Source organism: Poecilia latipinna, unplaced genomic scaffold (assembly GCF_001443285.1).
Source record: "Poecilia latipinna isolate Pla-1442-1.1 unplaced genomic scaffold, P_latipinna-1.0 Scaffold844, whole genome shotgun sequence".
Classification (NCBI taxonomy): domain Eukaryota; kingdom Metazoa; phylum Chordata; class Actinopteri; order Cyprinodontiformes; family Poeciliidae; genus Poecilia; species Poecilia latipinna.
The window spans coordinates 215,342-232,543 of NW_015113460.1; the positions used below are offsets into that span (position 1 = coordinate 215,342).

At 39.2% G+C, this 17,202-nt stretch overlaps 1 protein-coding gene across 1 annotated transcript in view; it reads right to left on the minus strand.

Moving 5' to 3' along the window:
* pik3cb (phosphatidylinositol-4,5-bisphosphate 3-kinase, catalytic subunit beta) overlaps positions 1-17,202 on the minus strand; it is a 49,337-nt gene that overhangs the window by 20,166 nt on the left and 11,969 nt on the right. Inside the window, exons 2-6 of the mRNA XM_015047827.1 lie at positions 14,457-14,652; positions 11,993-12,221; positions 10,251-10,480; positions 7,188-7,367; positions 6,236-6,403 (exon numbers count right to left, since the gene is read on the minus strand). Of these exons, the coding sequence (XP_014903313.1) occupies positions 6,236-6,403; positions 7,188-7,367; positions 10,251-10,480; positions 11,993-12,221; positions 14,457-14,615 (966 nt within the window). The 5' untranslated portion in view covers positions 14,616-14,652. The remainder of the gene's footprint in view (positions 1-6,235; positions 6,404-7,187; positions 7,368-10,250; positions 10,481-11,992; positions 12,222-14,456; positions 14,653-17,202) is intronic.

Sequence of the window (17,202 nt, forward strand, 5' to 3'; positions counted from 1 at the left end):
ACTATATTTGTCTGAATGCTTCTTTTTCCAAACACTGTAGTTCTATTTACATCATTTAAATCCTGCATATTTTTCTGATTATCTGTCATATTTCCATCTACAAAGCAGAACATCACAGTTCTTTACATGTTCAGAGATCTTAATCATTTTTGTTACTTTCACAAGTCAACTTTCTGTCAGTTTCTCAACTGTGAGACAGCATGCAAAAATATCAAGAAAAATCACATTGTATGAGTTTTACATAATTAATTTGTATTTTAAAGCATGAAAACAGTATTTCATCACCTCCCATCAGGCAAGAGATCAGGCTCTGTCTTTAACCCTGGTGTCCAACCGACCCCACACACGTAAAACTTGTATCACTTTCCACAGTCCTCTAACGTTTGCCTCAGTCCTCGCACGCACAAGGGTTAAAAAGCCTCCTTTCCTCCATTCATTATCCGAATTAATTCCACCTGTATGAACTTTTTGCCTGTTTAACAAACACCTGACCACACACAATAAAATCAGACTTCAACCTTTGCAACATGGACAAAACCAAACAGCTGCCTAAGGACACCATGGAGAAAATTACAGACCAGCACAATTATTAGAAAATGGTGGAACATTAGTAATCAAGAGAGAGTTGAAGGATCTACACCTGGTCATTGGCCTGCAGAGAAAAAAAGTTACCATCGTGCCTTGGGTATATTTTCTGCAAAGGGGACGGGGTGACTGCACCATTTTGAAGAGAGGATGGACCATATATATAACCCTTTGGAGAGAGTTGAAAGATTGGTATGTAGGAATGGACCAGAATCTCTACTGCAATGTGCTTAAACCTGCTCAGAAACAATAGAAAGCATCTGACCTCATGAATTATAAGCAAAGGTTTCTGAGCCAAGCATGCAGTCCTGCTATTCTACTGTATCGAATACATATATCATGCAATAAAATGCTAATTATTTCTTTTTAGATTCATTCTTTTAGAGTTGAGGGGTACCTGCGCTGAAAATTACAGATCTCTCCATTCTTTGCAATGGGGGGGGGAAAAAAAAAGTTACATAATGACTCAAAGTGTGATATTTATCTTCTCTCCAAGCTGAACATCACAGGGAGATCTACAGCCGGACCGGCGTCAGAACCTCACCAGGAGTCTCTCTAATGAAGGCCAATTAAAAACAAGTGACATTTGAAATGCGGACGGTGGCGTTGAGCTGCGATGTCACCGTGCACCTGTAAGCGGCAGCAGGAGTCGCTGATCTGCTCTAACGACGTGGCGAATGCTGGCATGGTGCTTCAGGCATGCTCTGACATACTTTAAACGCTGCCTCATAAAAGGCAGCTGCTAAGAGTGTTTACTTAGTAAACCTCCGCACCTGCAACATTCTGCCCAGGTGAATCAATCACCCTGTGGTGTTTCAACTATTTTAGTGCGTAAACACTGCAGGATATTAAAACATTTATGCTATCTAGAGTACATAGAATATGTTTTCACAGTGGCATCAGCATTCTGTCTTCATTCAAGTCACCGGCTATAAACATGAAAAAACAAATTCAGGGAAGGAAATGAGTTATTTGAACTGACGCAAATAAAAAACAATTGGCGTGCATCCATTTCTGGTAGTTTGGGAATTATAAAGGCTGAAAAGACAAGACGATTGTCCACAGCTGTCCTGGACTAACCGTGGGAACTCTTCGTTTGGGAGGTAGTGGTAACGGTGGGTTGGAGGATTTGCGGCTGACTACGGCGCTGATGGCAGACATTTCCTTGTCGAACATCTCCTTAATGGTGCTGGTGTGGACCAGGGTGAGGTGAGGAGGCTCCTTGGCTTGAAGGCATGTGCGGATGTACTGTAAAGAAGACGAGGAGAGGGCATGTCTAAACTCACTAAACAAAAACTACAGAAGATTCAATAAAATCTGACAAAAAACAACTTACGAACTTAAATAACTTTCACAAGAAACCAAGCAGGTGCTTCAAGAGAAACTTTTAGAGAAAATAATCCCCTGTAAGAATACTTTTAAGTTCAAACTGGAAGTACATTAGAATTTGTCATATTAAAAAACACCATATCCAGGAGTGACACACGAAATTTTATCTGAATATTTGTCTCTGTTAAAAATAAAAAAAAAACTGCAAAAACATGGACTTTGTTGGATATTTTGTTTAGCCTAACTGCTCAAAGTCAACTCCTTTCCTGTGACCTCATATGCAGCTAGAACCTACTTAAAAACAACCTTCACAGAGTTACCCAGTATATGTCTAATATATTGTCATTGAAATGTCAGTGTGTGCAATACACATCAGAATGGACTGACTGGAACCCAAAAATAATTGGCTAATAGGGTCGCAGAATTATGGAAGCACATGAGAAATAGAAAAAAGAAGGAAATGGTGCTATTCAGAGTCATCTGTTAAAAGTGGCTGTATTTTTTCATATCACAAAGTCAGAAAAAAATTGCAGTCACTTTTTTCCTATTATCATGCAGCTCTATTGCTGAATGACTACAGAATATGTGAACTCTTTGCGACTCTGTCAGCCCCGATATGCTGGTCTGGCTGCAGATTTGTTACATAAATCCAGTAATTAAATGTTTCTTGATCCCTGATCAGGTCCAGTGTGTCTCCACTGACCTTGTATTGAATCAGAGGATGATCTCCACAGAGGAACTCCAGGCAATGGCTGACTCGGAGCACGTACTGACCACTCCACTCCTCCTCCTCGGGCGCATGAGTTATCAGCCACTTCTTCACAGCCATCTCCATCAGCTCAGAGGGGGTCCAAGATGACGACACCTTCAGACTTGTTGAGTCCTCCAGAGGAAAAGGCCAGCAAGAGAGGAATTAATTCCTCGTTGCATTAGACAATCCAGGATCCTTGAAAACAAAGGTAATTATCGTTTAGAGGTCGGCTCGCTAGTTTAATTCAGAGCTGCATACTTTAAACACTAGGAAGTTGAAAAATGGTGCTCAACAACATCCAGAAAAAAAAATCTACTGTGGTATAAAAATATCCTTTGTTTAAATAAATGCTTTAACTCTGTTCCTTGAGAATTACAGAGGAAATGCCTGAAAGATAAAATTAGTGCTCATGCCTGTCATGATGACAAATTTTGCGATAAACCGTAACACTGTTGTTTTGAGACCATTTTCAAGTATTATAATGATAATGACATAACAGTGCAAGTTCGCTTTGTCAAAGATCAACAAACTTATTCTGTAAAGAACACTGGAACTAGAAGATATTTTAAGTATCCAAAAACAAAACAAAACAAAACAAAAAAACCCAGAACAACCAAAAACAAAAAGTGACATTAATTATGTTTGTGTGAACAAAACTGACCTTTAAATCATCAATATTAATCATCAGAATAAAAATTACTGAGAATTTTAATTTATCAAGTGACTAATCCATTGCTTATTGCGACAAGCTTACTCATGTATAGAGATTTTATGTCTGCTTTAGAACGAGGGACTGATAAGGGACTGATAAAGCGGACTCTCTCTCTTTCTCTCTCTCTCCTAAAATGTGCTTAAACACATCATCCACACTTTGCCTATTACAGTGTCCGTTGAAGCTTCTCGCTTTGTTATTTATAGCCCACTGACCTGATACCAAAGATAGAATTATAATTTCCTGGAGGTTTAATAAAAATGTCATCCATTAATAATTAACAGAACATGGCCAGACCCACTATGGGTAGTAGCTCTCTCCAAACAATACCCGACAATAAAAACCTTCCGAAAACGTGTGAAGGAACTCTAAAGCAACCCTGATGATTTCATCGAAACAAAGTTCAGGGTAAATCTAGGTCACACACAATAAATTACACCATCACACTTCCTGTCTGTAATGCAGCTTATCGTGTCTGACCTCCAAAATAAGACTTCCTGCCTACATCCACCTGAGTGTACAGGAACAGCTGGCCAGTCTTTGTGTATGATGCTAATCAAAGCATGGAGTCTAGAGGAACACGACACTGTGTTTATAATTCAAGATGATATCGCTTCTGTATGCGTGGCAAGGACACAGAAATCAGAGTTACGAGGAGGAGACGGTTCATTTTAATCAGTGATCTGCTCCCTTGAGCTGAAATGCTAATGTAAGTGAGAGTGACAGAGAATGGCATAATTTCACTGATGGTTTTGACCCACTTAGTGCTGTCACATGTCTTGATAGTTGGGATCTGTCGTTTGTGTGATGCTGCCAACTGTGGGCAGAAAACAGGCTGGAGCTTCAGTAACATGAGCATGAGCTGCTGGGGTCACATGGTTTCTGCTTTGTACTCACACAAGGTGGGTTTGTGTTGTGTAGCAGGGCAGAAAGTCACACTGTTATCCAAGAGATGGAATAAATCAATACCAGGCATCCTGTGGGTTTGGCTGAAGGGTCTATTAATACACCAATTTATTTGACATTGGTGTTTTATGCCATATTAGTGAAATTCTCAATGTAACCTAGCATAAAAATAACTCAGCATTATTGCATCAAAGTAAAATTAGCTAATCAATAAAATAATATTAAAAAATAGTTAAATATCTAGTATTTTCTTTATAATTTATTTGTGCTTGATATGTTTACAGATTTCTTAAAGCAGAGGATGCATATGGGTAGGAATGAAAGTTATTGTTTAATNAAATCCTGCATATTTTTCTGATTATCTGTCATATTTCCATCTACAAAGCAGAACATCACAGTTCTTTACATGTTCAGAGATCTTAATCATTTTTGTTACTTTCACAAGTCAACTTTCTGTCAGTTTCTCAACTGTGAGACAGCATGCAAAAATATCAAGAAAAATCACATTGTATGAGTTTTACATAATTAATTTGTATTTTAAAGCATGAAAACAGTATTTCATCACCTCCCATCAGGCAAGAGATCAGGCTCTGTCTTTAACCCTGGTGTCCAACCGACCCCACACACGTAAAACTTGTATCACTTTCCACAGTCCTCTAACGTTTGCCTCAGTCCTCGCACGCACAAGGGTTAAAAAGCCTCCTTTCCTCCATTCATTATCCGAATTAATTCCACCTGTATGAACTTTTTGCCTGTTTAACAAACACCTGACCACACACAATAAAATCAGACTTCAACCTTTGCAACATGGACAAAACCAAACAGCTGCCTAAGGACACCATGGAGAAAATTACAGACCAGCACAATTATTAGAAAATGGTGGAACATTAGTAATCAAGAGAGAGTTGAAGGATCTACACCTGGTCATTGGCCTGCAGAGAAAAAAAGTTACCATCGTGCCTTGGGTATATTTTCTGCAAAGGGGACGGGGTGACTGCACCATTTTGAAGAGAGGATGGACCATATATATAACCCTTTGGAGAGAGTTGAAAGATTGGTATGTAGGAATGGACCAGAATCTCTACTGCAATGTGCTTAAACCTGCTCAGAAACAATAGAAAGCATCTGACCTCATGAATTATAAGCAAAGGTTTCTGAGCCAAGCATGCAGTCCTGCTATTCTACTGTATCGAATACATATATCATGCAATAAAATGCTAATTATTTCTTTTTAGATTCATTCTTTTAGAGTTGAGGGGTACCTGCGCTGAAAATTACAGATCTCTCCATTCTTTGCAATGGGGGGGGGAAAAAAAAAGTTACATAATGACTCAAAGTGTGATATTTATCTTCTCTCCAAGCTGAACATCACAGGGAGATCTACAGCCGGACCGGCGTCAGAACCTCACCAGGAGTCTCTCTAATGAAGGCCAATTAAAAACAAGTGACATTTGAAATGCGGACGGTGGCGTTGAGCTGCGATGTCACCGTGCACCTGTAAGCGGCAGCAGGAGTCGCTGATCTGCTCTAACGACGTGGCGAATGCTGGCATGGTGCTTCAGGCATGCTCTGACATACTTTAAACGCTGCCTCATAAAAGGCAGATGGCAGCTGCTAAGAGTGTTTACTTAGTAAACCTCCGCACCTGCAACATTCTGCCCAGGTGAATCAATCACCCTGTGGTGTTTCAACTATTTTAGTGCGTAAACACTGCAGGATATTAAAACATTTATGCTATCTAGAGTACATAGAATATGTTTTCACAGTGGCATCAGCATTCTGTCTTCATTCAAGTCACCGGCTATAAACATGAAAAAACAAATTCAGGGAAGGAAATGAGTTATTTGAACTGACGCAAATAAAAAACAATTGGCGTGCATCCATTTCTGGTAGTTTGGGAATTATAAAGGCTGAAAAGACAAGACGATTGTCCACAGCTGTCCTGGACTAACCGTGGGAACTCTTCGTTTGGGAGGTAGTGGTAACGGTGGGTTGGAGGATTTGCGGCTGACTACGGCGCTGATGGCAGACATTTCCTTGTCGAACATCTCCTTAATGGTGCTGGTGTGGACCAGGGTGAGGTGAGGAGGCTCCTTGGCTTGAAGGCATGTGCGGATGTACTGTAAAGAAGACGAGGAGAGGGCATGTCTAAACTCACTAAACAAAAACTACAGAAGATTCAATAAAATCTGACAAAAAACAACTTACGAACTTAAATAACTTTCACAAGAAACCAAGCAGGTGCTTCAAGAGAAACTTTTAGAGAAAATAATCCCCTGTAAGAATACTTTTAAGTTCAAACTGGAAGTACATTAGAATTTGTCATATTAAAAAACACCATATCCAGGAGTGACACACGAAATTTTATCTGAATATTTGTCTCTGTTAAAAATAAAAAAAAAACTGCAAAAACATGGACTTTGTTGGATATTTTGTTTAGCCTAACTGCTCAAAGTCAACTCCTTTCCTGTGACCTCATATGCAGCTAGAACCTACTTAAAAACAACCTTCACAGAGTTACCCAGTATATGTCTAATATATTGTCATTGAAATGTCAGTGTGTGCAATACACATCAGAATGGACTGACTGGAACCCAAAAATAATTGGCTAATAGGGTCGCAGAATTATGGAAGCACATGAGAAATAGAAAAAAGAAGGAAATGGTGCTATTCAGAGTCATCTGTTAAAAGTGGCTGTATTTTTTCATATCACAAAGTCAGAAAAAAATTGCAGTCACTTTTTTCCTATTATCATGCAGCTCTATTGCTGAATGACTACAGAATATGTGAACTCTTTGCGACTCTGTCAGCCCCGATATGCTGGTCTGGCTGCAGATTTGTTACATAAATCCAGTAATTAAATGTTTCTTGATCCCTGATCAGGTCCAGTGTGTCTCCACTGACCTTGTATTGAATCAGAGGATGATCTCCACAGAGGAACTCCAGGCAATGGCTGACTCGGAGCACGTACTGACCACTCCACTCCTCCTCCTCGGGCGCATGAGTTATCAGCCACTTCTTCACAGCCATCTCCATCAGCTCAGAGGGGGTCCAAGATGACGACACCTTCAGACTTGTTGAGTCCTACAGAGGAAAAGGCCAGCAAGAGAGGAATTAATTCCTCGTTGCATTAGACAATCCAGGATCCTTGAAAACAAAGGTAATTATCGTTTAGAGGTCGGCTCGCTAGTTTAATTCAGAGCTGCATACTTTAAACACTAGGAAGTTGAAAAATGGTGCTCAACAACATCCAGAAAAAAAAATCTACTGTGGTATAAAAATATCCTTTGTTTAAATAAATGCTTTAACTCTGTTCCTTGAGAATTACAGAGGAAATGCCTGAAAGATAAAATTAGTGCTCATGCCTGTCATGATGACAAATTTTGCGATAAACCGTAACACTGTTGTTTTGAGACCATTTTCAAGTATTATAATGATAATGACATAACAGTGCAAGTTCGCTTTGTCAAAGATCAACAAACTTATTCTGTAAAGAACACTGGAACTAGAAGATATTTTAAGTATCCAAAAACAAAACAAAACAAAACAAAAAAACCCAGAACAACCAAAAACAAAAAGTGACATTAATTATGTTTGTGTGAACAAAACTGACCTTTAAATCATCAATATTAATCATCAGAATAAAAATTACTGAGAATTTTAATTTATCAAGTGACTAATCCATTGCTTATTGCGACAAGCTTACTCATGTATAGAGATTTTATGTCTGCTTTAGAACGAGGGACTGATAAGGGACTGATAAAGCGGACTCTCTCTCTTTCTCTCTCTCTCCTAAAATGTGCTTAAACACATCATCCACACTTTGCCTATTACAGTGTCCGTTGAAGCTTCTCGCTTTGTTATTTATAGCCCACTGACCTGATACCAAAGATAGAATTATAATTTCCTGGAGGTTTAATAAAAATGTCATCCATTAATAATTAACAGAACATGGCCAGACCCACTATGGGTAGTAGCTCTCTCCAAACAATACCCGACAATAAAAACCTTCCGAAAACGTGTGAAGGAACTCTAAAGCAACCCTGATGATTTCATCGAAACAAAGTTCAGGGTAAATCTAGGTCACACACAATAAATTACACCATCACACTTCCTGTCTGTAATGCAGCTTATCGTGTCTGACCTCCAAAATAAGACTTCCTGCCTACATCCACCTGAGTGTACAGGAACAGCTGGCCAGTCTTTGTGTATGATGCTAATCAAAGCATGGAGTCTAGAGGAACACGACGCTGTGTTTATAATTCAAGATGATATCGCTTCTGTATGCGTGGCAAGGACACAGAAATCAGAGTTACGAGGAGGAGACGGTTCATTTTAATCAGTGATCTGCTCCCTTGAGCTGAAATGCTAATGTAAGTGAGAGTGACAGAGAATGGCATAATTTCACTGATGGTTTTGACCCACTTAGTGCTGTCACATGTCTTGATAGTTGGGATCTGTCGTTTGTGTGATGCTGCCAACTGTGGGCAGAAAACAGGCTGGAGCTTCAGTAACATGAGCATGAGCTGCTGGGGTCACATGGTTTCTGCTTTGTACTCACACAAGGTGGGTTTGTGTTGTGTAGCAGGGCAGAAAGTCACACTGTTATCCAAGAGATGGAATAAATCAATACCAGGCATCCTGTGGGTTTGGCTGAAGGGTCTATTAATACACCAATTTATTTGACATTGGTGTTTTATGCCATATTAGTGAAATTCTCAATGTAACCTAGCATAAAAATAACTCAGCATTATTGCATCAAAGTAAAATTAGCTAATCAATAAAATAATATTAAAAAATAGTTAAATATCTAGTATTTTCTTTATAATTTATTTGTGCTTGATATGTTTACAGATTTCTTAAAGCAGAGGATGCATATGGGTAGGAATGAAAGTTATTGTTTAATGAGTTAATCTAAAGTTGATTGATTTAAGCCATTTTCTTAAAAACCTGTGTACTGACTGAATAAACATAAAATGGTATTTTTCTCGCATTGTTAAACTTGGAGATATTTAGAAACTACAACAAACAAGCACCTCAGATTAATGGGGGTCGGGGGGAAGAAGAAACATTTATACATCTGTGTATACATCTTTTTTTCCAAAATCTCTTTCTCTTCAATGTCACATGCTGTTTTTATTTTGTTTTTTAATTATGTAAAGCACCTTGAAATACCTTGCTGCTGAAATGTGTTATACAAATAAAATTTGATTGATTGATTTGTTTCTCTTGAAGGAATGTTAAAACTTTGCTCCATGAAGTTTATTCCCAACAGCCTCAAAGGCAACCCATGTTGCAATTTTTCCATCTTATCCCATCTGCTTTTCTGTCATCACACCTTTGCCTTTGTAGGACATCAGTAATTTTAAAGTGAGAAGTTGCTGCTATTTGGTATGATGCTCGGCTGAATGATCGCTATTTAGGTGAAACGTCAGGAGGTTGTTGAGTGTTTATATTTCTAAGCAGAACCACATAAAATGGATTTTTTGGAGTTTCTTTTGAACCAATCAATGAAACGTTAATCAACAATCTGATGTGCAAAGATGGCACTTGACAAAATGTCATGTTTCAATTGTTGACTGTGTGTTCTATGACTTTATATCATGTTTTTATGATGTGAAGCACTTTGGAATGCCTTGTTGCTGAAATGTGCCATGCAAAAAAAAAAAAAAAAAGATGATTTTGCATTCCACACCGGACTGTTTGGACCGTTTTTCTTTACCGTTCTGGTATGGCCCCACCATCTTTGTTGCTGTATCAGCTGCCTTAGATTATGGATGACCAGCAGCTCCCTCTGCTCAGGGCAGCCAAACCACAACATTAAAAAAATCTCCAAGTGAACATTATTAGTCGACAATTAATCATTAATTCCCATCCCTAATTCAGGGGATTACCTGTTTAGACCATCACTTGAGTTGGGACCGAGTTGATATGATATCAATATGGGAAAAAAAGTCCAACTCTCACCTGAGACTGGTCAAAGTGGATGATGACTTTAAGTTCGGCTGGGGGGTCATTGAGCCCATCTGTGGTAGTTGTCAATGCTGCAGGCTCCAGCTGCGGCGAGAAACAGGCCTGCAGCCACTCGTTGCACGTCATCATTTGCATTCGTTGCATCTTCTCTTCACTGAGACGAAACATCTTACTGCGGAAGTCCTTCACCTCCTGGTCATTAATGGCATCCAGTTCATGGAGACCTAAAGGAAAGGACAAAGATGAGATTTCATTTTGTTACCAAGTTTTTTTTTCTTATTTATACTACAAATCGTTGGAGAAACATTGCTCTCTTGATAACATGCTGCCATTTACAGCTTTTCAGTATTTTATGACTGTCAGCATTCAGCCAAGATCTATGGCCAATATTAGCTGTTAAAATATAAGGGAGCTTTGTGACTGTACTGATGGTGGTGAAAACACACTGGGTCATGTGAATGTGGGCTGGTGTGCTCAGCAGGATGAATGGCCATCCACTCATGCCTGCAGCGTTCCACTTTACTTCGACAAAAGGCTTTAAAAGATTGTGCCAGACCACAGAGGAGCCGGGGAGGAAGAACTATCAATACCGCGTGAAGTCTCCATCTATAAGACTCGGAGCTCCTTCTCTTCCTCGCTGCGTATTTCTGTGAAAATGTTTGTTTTGATCATACACGTTCCAATGTCTGATGTTTTGGAGTCTACCAAAACAAGGCAACGCTTGACCATCTGGACATTGAACAGTTTGAAGAATATGCTGAGCTTCTTAAAAAGCAGCTGCACTCATTTTACTTTTAACTTCCGATGTTAGGAATGCACGATATATTGCCACCATTGGAACGATATTGGTAATTGATTTTAGCATAATGGTAAAATAAATAAAACTGGGGCATGATATGTATTTCCGTCTTGGTTGGGGGGTGGAGGAGTTTGGTCATGTGACAATAGTTGGCCTTAAAAATTGGGCAAATTGGAATTCCAAAAATATATTTTCTTAATGGAAATAAACCATTTAGAAAAAAAAAGCTAAAAAGTTTGGGACAAAACACTTGCAATGGACATTTGGTGACGTCAGCAATGTGGTCATTTTTTTCCTCAAGAGTCAAAAGTTTCTTCAAATGTAAATATTAGCAAATATTGGTTACAGGTTATAACAGCAATATTAATATCAGATATCAACATTGGTAGAAATGTTCAAATTTGTACACCCCTCAAATATTTATTGTACTGATGTTTGAGGTTTTCTTCTGTACAGGAAGTCTTGAAAAGTGTTGCATAGATAACGTGTTACTTAATTTCCTAAGTATAAGAATGTATTCTAATGATCGGAAAGCTTACATAAACCATAGGTACATGGAACTTAAATGGGTCCAAATGAATAAATCTAAATTTTAAGTGCCCAATGAAAGTTCTTTTGTCTCCCATTTACTGGAAAACAGCCTGCAGAATCTGAAGTAACTCCTTCCGCTTCTCTAAAATGCAAGGAGAAATCACTCAACGTGATGCAAGACTTATCTCGTCAACCAACATGTTTTCCCATTACCCACCTTTAGGCCAGATCTGCTGGGTCAGACTTACTGTGTGCAGGAAATCACTTGCTGCCCTACAAACCAAACTAAGAGGTTTTTCTTCATTGAAGATGTCTAGCTGAGACAGTCAGTGAATCACTCAGCAGCAGTGGCAGCTTCCCTCATCTGCCACTTTAAATGAAACTCTTCCATGCAGCGTTCCCATACCTTTTCCAATGAGTACTCCTATTTTGGAGTCCAGCAGGCGCTCTGCTCGCCCACAGTTGCGCGTCACCAGCTTCAGGACTGGCAGAAAGGGCCGAACGTCGCAGAGTCGGCGGGTTTCATCCTCCAGCTCTTCGTGCACAGCTGCCTGGTTGACACATTCGAACATGTGGCTCTCCATTTCGCCAAGGGAAGGAAACAGTGGGAAGTACTGAGCCTGCTTCCATAAGAGCTGAAAAAGAGGAGAAAGACTTTTAGCGAGATACACCAGGAGCTTTGAGACACAATAAAACACTTTAATGAACCCAACAAAACAAATGAAAGAGATCCAAGTTAAAAAAGAAAAAGTGAAATAAACATGTTTGTTGACGTGTTTGTGTCTACATACATAAAATATTGTGTTTTTCCAAATAGGAGTTAGATTGAAATACGGTCATGAGCTTGAAGGTAATTAATTTGAGGCTTTTGAAGATTTATATGAACCATTTTTTTAAATTGGGATGAATGAACAAACAACTTATGTTGTTTAAAAACGAGAACTGAGTGCACAGTTTTAAATTTATAGGGAATTTTCTCAAGTCAAAAATCACAGAGCACTTTCAAAAGGATTGGACATTCTAACACATTAATGTTAAACTGGTAGCCAGTTTAGATGTGGGTTTGGGACCATTTCCAGTTTGGACCATGCAACACAGTCTGGGTTTCAATTCTCTGAATTGAACCGTCTCCTTCTGAGGAACAATCCATTACCTGCCAAAACTCAAGTCTGTCAAACTTTTTGACTGGAATTTGCACCTGATAAAAAAAAAAAAATAAAAAAAAAAAAAACTTTTGTAGAAACTGTTTATGGCCAGACAAACACTAATCTATTTGTCCAGAACAGCACAGTGGTGGTATTAAAAGGGCATGGGTCCGTTTTCCTGCCAGTGGTACAATAGATTGCTACCTTCAAAGCAACGGTTGGATGGTTAAAACCTGGGAGATATTTAGGTGTAATGACAGCACAATGATCCCCAAAATACATACATTTTGGTTTTGAGTGAATGAAGCAAAGTGACATTAAACTTCTGGATTGGCCTCTATACTGAAGGAAATTGAAATATCATGGTTAAAAGTCAGCCTGGAAACCAATAAATTCAAATGAAATATTGAGCATAATTTATATTCCAGGATATTTTAAAGCCCAACAAAAAAAGAAAGTCTTTGGTTACATCTGCAACATTTGGCCAATTATTAATTCTAGTGTTTGGATATGTGGAAAGTTGACTCCATAAAGATTAGAGAAAAATCACAATAAAGACTCACCCAATAGTAGTTTCACCATCATTCAAATTAATATATATATATATTATATATGCATTTATTTCCTTAAATAAGTCTTTACCTAAGGTGAAACACTGAGTTAATCAAGAATGAATCAAAATGCATTTTGATTATTATTTATTAAGAAATTAAGCAAAGAATTTAGCAATGACTCCCCTGGCTAGCCCAGGGAAGTGAAGAAAAGATGAAGGTACATCAGTTTTAATATCTACCAGCCCTCTTGCAATGATGGGAGCAAAAGTGAAAATCCCACCAGTTTCAGTTTACTTCACAACTCTGGTATTTGCACCTGCAGACTGTGACCCTGGATGGTTCAAACCCTAGTTCAGAAATACCCTTTATTATGCGTTTCCAGTGAGCTGCCTCCATCATGAAGGGAGCTTTAAAGCTAAAATTGATTGCTTGACTGATTGAAATAAAACAAAGTTTTGACATAACAGCTGTCAGAACAGCACACATCAACCTTCCTTGATATATAATACTTTTCAGATTTATCATAAAGGTGTGCCTTCCAGGAAATAGTATCTACTTTTATCATAAATGACTGCATATGAATGCATGCTCCGTCAAGCATAATCTTGTTTTTTTAGCTGTTTGACCTCTGCAGGCAGAAATACTTTAGCATTTTATCAATGATCAAGGAAGTATTTCAGCCTCTAGCAAAGTCAGAGAACCCTCCGCTTTCCTTCTGGATGCCCTTTATAAATGTAGAAGAAAAGCTTTTTTGATGCTTTGGCACAGATTCGTGATGCTACGTTGTCAGACATTTTGTGAAAGTTGCTTTATGTTGATCAAAGTAGTAAGGGGAAAAAAATATCAGGCCAGAGTGACAAATGTTTAATAAAACCAGAAATGTTCCAAGGAAGTTGAGACCTTAGTCACAGTAGCACTATTTAAAGTAAAAACGCTGACAGAAGAAACAAAAACCACCGAGCAGACCACAGCAATCATCACAGTGAAAAACAAGTATTGGATCATGCCTGACTGACTGATAATGTGTTTGATTTTAACTTTCTGTGGGCTGCACCACCACCTGTTTCACCGTATGACCTAAATGGGGTCTGAATGTAAAAAAAAAAAAATGTTTAGCTGAGCCTCTAGTTTCAGCTTTATCAGATTTTACATTCTCAGAAATCCCCCTCACCAGTTTGATGTGTTGAATTGTAGCCTCGCGGGGAACATCCATCTGGATGTAGATGCCTGTGGGCAGCAGGAAGTCCACGGTGATCTGATCCGGAGCGTGTCCGGCCAGGGGCGAATGGGCCGCCCATATGTCCAGCAGGTCTGTCATGGCAGGAGGCATGGCAAGGGGCACCTAAGACCACCTCAACCATAAGGACCTAAACAAACAGAGAAGAGAAACAAACATCTGGGTTATAGCATTTTCTTTTTAGGGATAACTGAAATAAAAAATATAGATGGCTGCATACGTTTTCCCTGTTGTTTTTTTATTATTATTATTTAAGCAATCATCTTGATGATGAAAAATCAGAGAAACTAGCTTAGGTTATTGTGTGTTTTGGGGAAAGATGCACAGCTTAAAAGAATAAAGAAAATCCTGTAAGTGAAAGACCTGAGACTAAGTGTGTTTTCACACCTGATACTCCAGTAAACTCTGTTCAATTGGGGATCAAAGTTGCAACACTTGTTAAATTTTCAGCTGGTGCAGTTTGCTTTCACACTGCACTGTTAAATGATCCAAACTCTTTGAAAGAGCCATCCACCCTCTTTCCTGTAGTGGTGCTGCACCAAGAACCACTGAAGGAAGAAACATGAAAACCTCTGAAGAAGACACTGAGCACCACTTCCTTCTTCATGTAAACAAAAATGGAGAGGCGCCAGATTTTTCTTTTGTCGTTGGTATAAGACCACAAGCCGAGTCTCCCACTAGTGCTAGACTCCCGAGTTTGTTTTGGTTGAATTTACCCAGAATGCTCAATGCTATACTTTGCTTCCTGCTTGTGTAGTGGTGTACAATCCTCTTGCATCCACGTATACATTCGAACCGCACCAGAGTTTACTTCAACCAAACAGAGGCCTAGGTTTGTAGGCCAACTGAAGATCACTTTTTTAGTCCCAAACAAATCGGGCTATCTGGGTAAACGAGCTAAAGTGGGCTGGTGTGAGTGCACCCTTAGGCAAAGGTTTGCCTTCCAGGAGGACAATAACCTTAAATAAATGTACACCGAGAAATACAACAAAATGATTTAGATCATAAGAGGCCTAGTCACATCTTTGGCAACACTCAAAAATTGCAGCTCACAGATGGCCTCCAGTCAATCTTACTGAACATGCAAAAAACAACAGGAAACAGGGCTACACCGTGTAATAAATTCAGACAAAATGATGAGGTGAGAGGACAGAAAAACAACAAGCCACCAGTCAGATGTTTTGGACCGCACTCATTTTTTTAAGAAAAAGCTGTACAAGAACAATCTGTGTCGCTGTGTTCCTGTGTTCCAGCACTGTGTCGAGTCCAGCGGGAAGCGGTTGGGTTTCATCTGGATTGGGTCCAGTGCTCAGAGGAATGCCTGCTAAGCAAACAGAACAAAAAGTTCAACCTGCCTTTGCCCTCATCTGTAAACCAGCTCTCTTGAACAGAAAACACTCAAAGCTGCACACATACAGTAAGGTAGGATATTTCTTAAAACACATGCCAACATATGGGCTGCTGTTAAGGTAATTATCAGGAGCATGACAAGGTGAGGACACGGAAAACACAACTTCTTTATGTCTAGAAAGTGTCAGTGAGTCAGTCCCATCTGTGCAGTAAGAAAATGTCAAAGTCTTCTGTGTAGAACAGCAGTTCTCTCTTTATTCCTCAGTTGTGAGATAAGTGAAAATGGGAAATCAAACACCTCAGTGCTCACCTGTGGACAAGCAAACATGCACACAGCGGCTCCACTGTGTAGAGTGGAGATGGCATTCAGGAAGCTGCTTCCCAACATCTGCTTTAAAAACAGTCTGGTTTCAATCTCCTCAGGTGTACGATCACACCACTTCCACCTGCAGTCACGGCCTCATTCTCAAGCTGCCTTCCATATCAACTCTTCCTCTTGTCCTCATGTCCATCTCCATTTTGGCTCCATTAGGAAACGATAGCCCTGATTGCCTCTAATGGGCTGCTCTCCATGTGAGTTAAGTGCTCAAGCAAGCAGCAGATGAGCTGCAGAACGCTGCGATGTCTGTGGTGCATTTGAAGCTACAATCTGGGGCACTTAACATCATCAACCATGCAAATGGAAACAATGCCGCAAGTGAGTCTGTGTGGTGTTCAAACAGTATTGTTGTCAGAACATCGCACTTAAGAAGTGCTTTCCACTTTAAGCACGTCATAAAAGAGGACAAAGATGCAAAAAAAAAAAAAAAAAAAAAAAAAAAAAAAAAACAGGAATGCTTCTGCGACTACAAAACTCATACAGACTGACTCAACTGGACATAAACACAATCAGCCATTCAAACCCACAACCAGACAACAACAAAGTTATATCAAAGGTGCCCAGTTACAAACCTGAAAGGTAACTTGACACCATGTCTGTGTGAAACTTCAACAGCTGTGATGAGAAAACATGTGCTGACGCATCTCCACTTTTGAGTTGCTTCTTAGCAATGACAATGATGATTTAAACATAGATCAGCTGTCTTGCAAAAGCATTAATACCCTTTAAAGTGCATCACATTTAAATACAATGCAAAAATAACAAAGTGGGAGGAAAGTAAAGCATGATTTTTAAAACAATAACAATAAAAATAAAATGATTTATCATCTGAAAAGTCTGCTGTGAATTTATATTCAGCCCTTTCTCTGAAGTTACAGCTGATGTCAGTCAGATTGGCCATTTTAAAAGGTGATGTCCAGTGTTGGTAATCCACCATATGTAGCAGTTTGG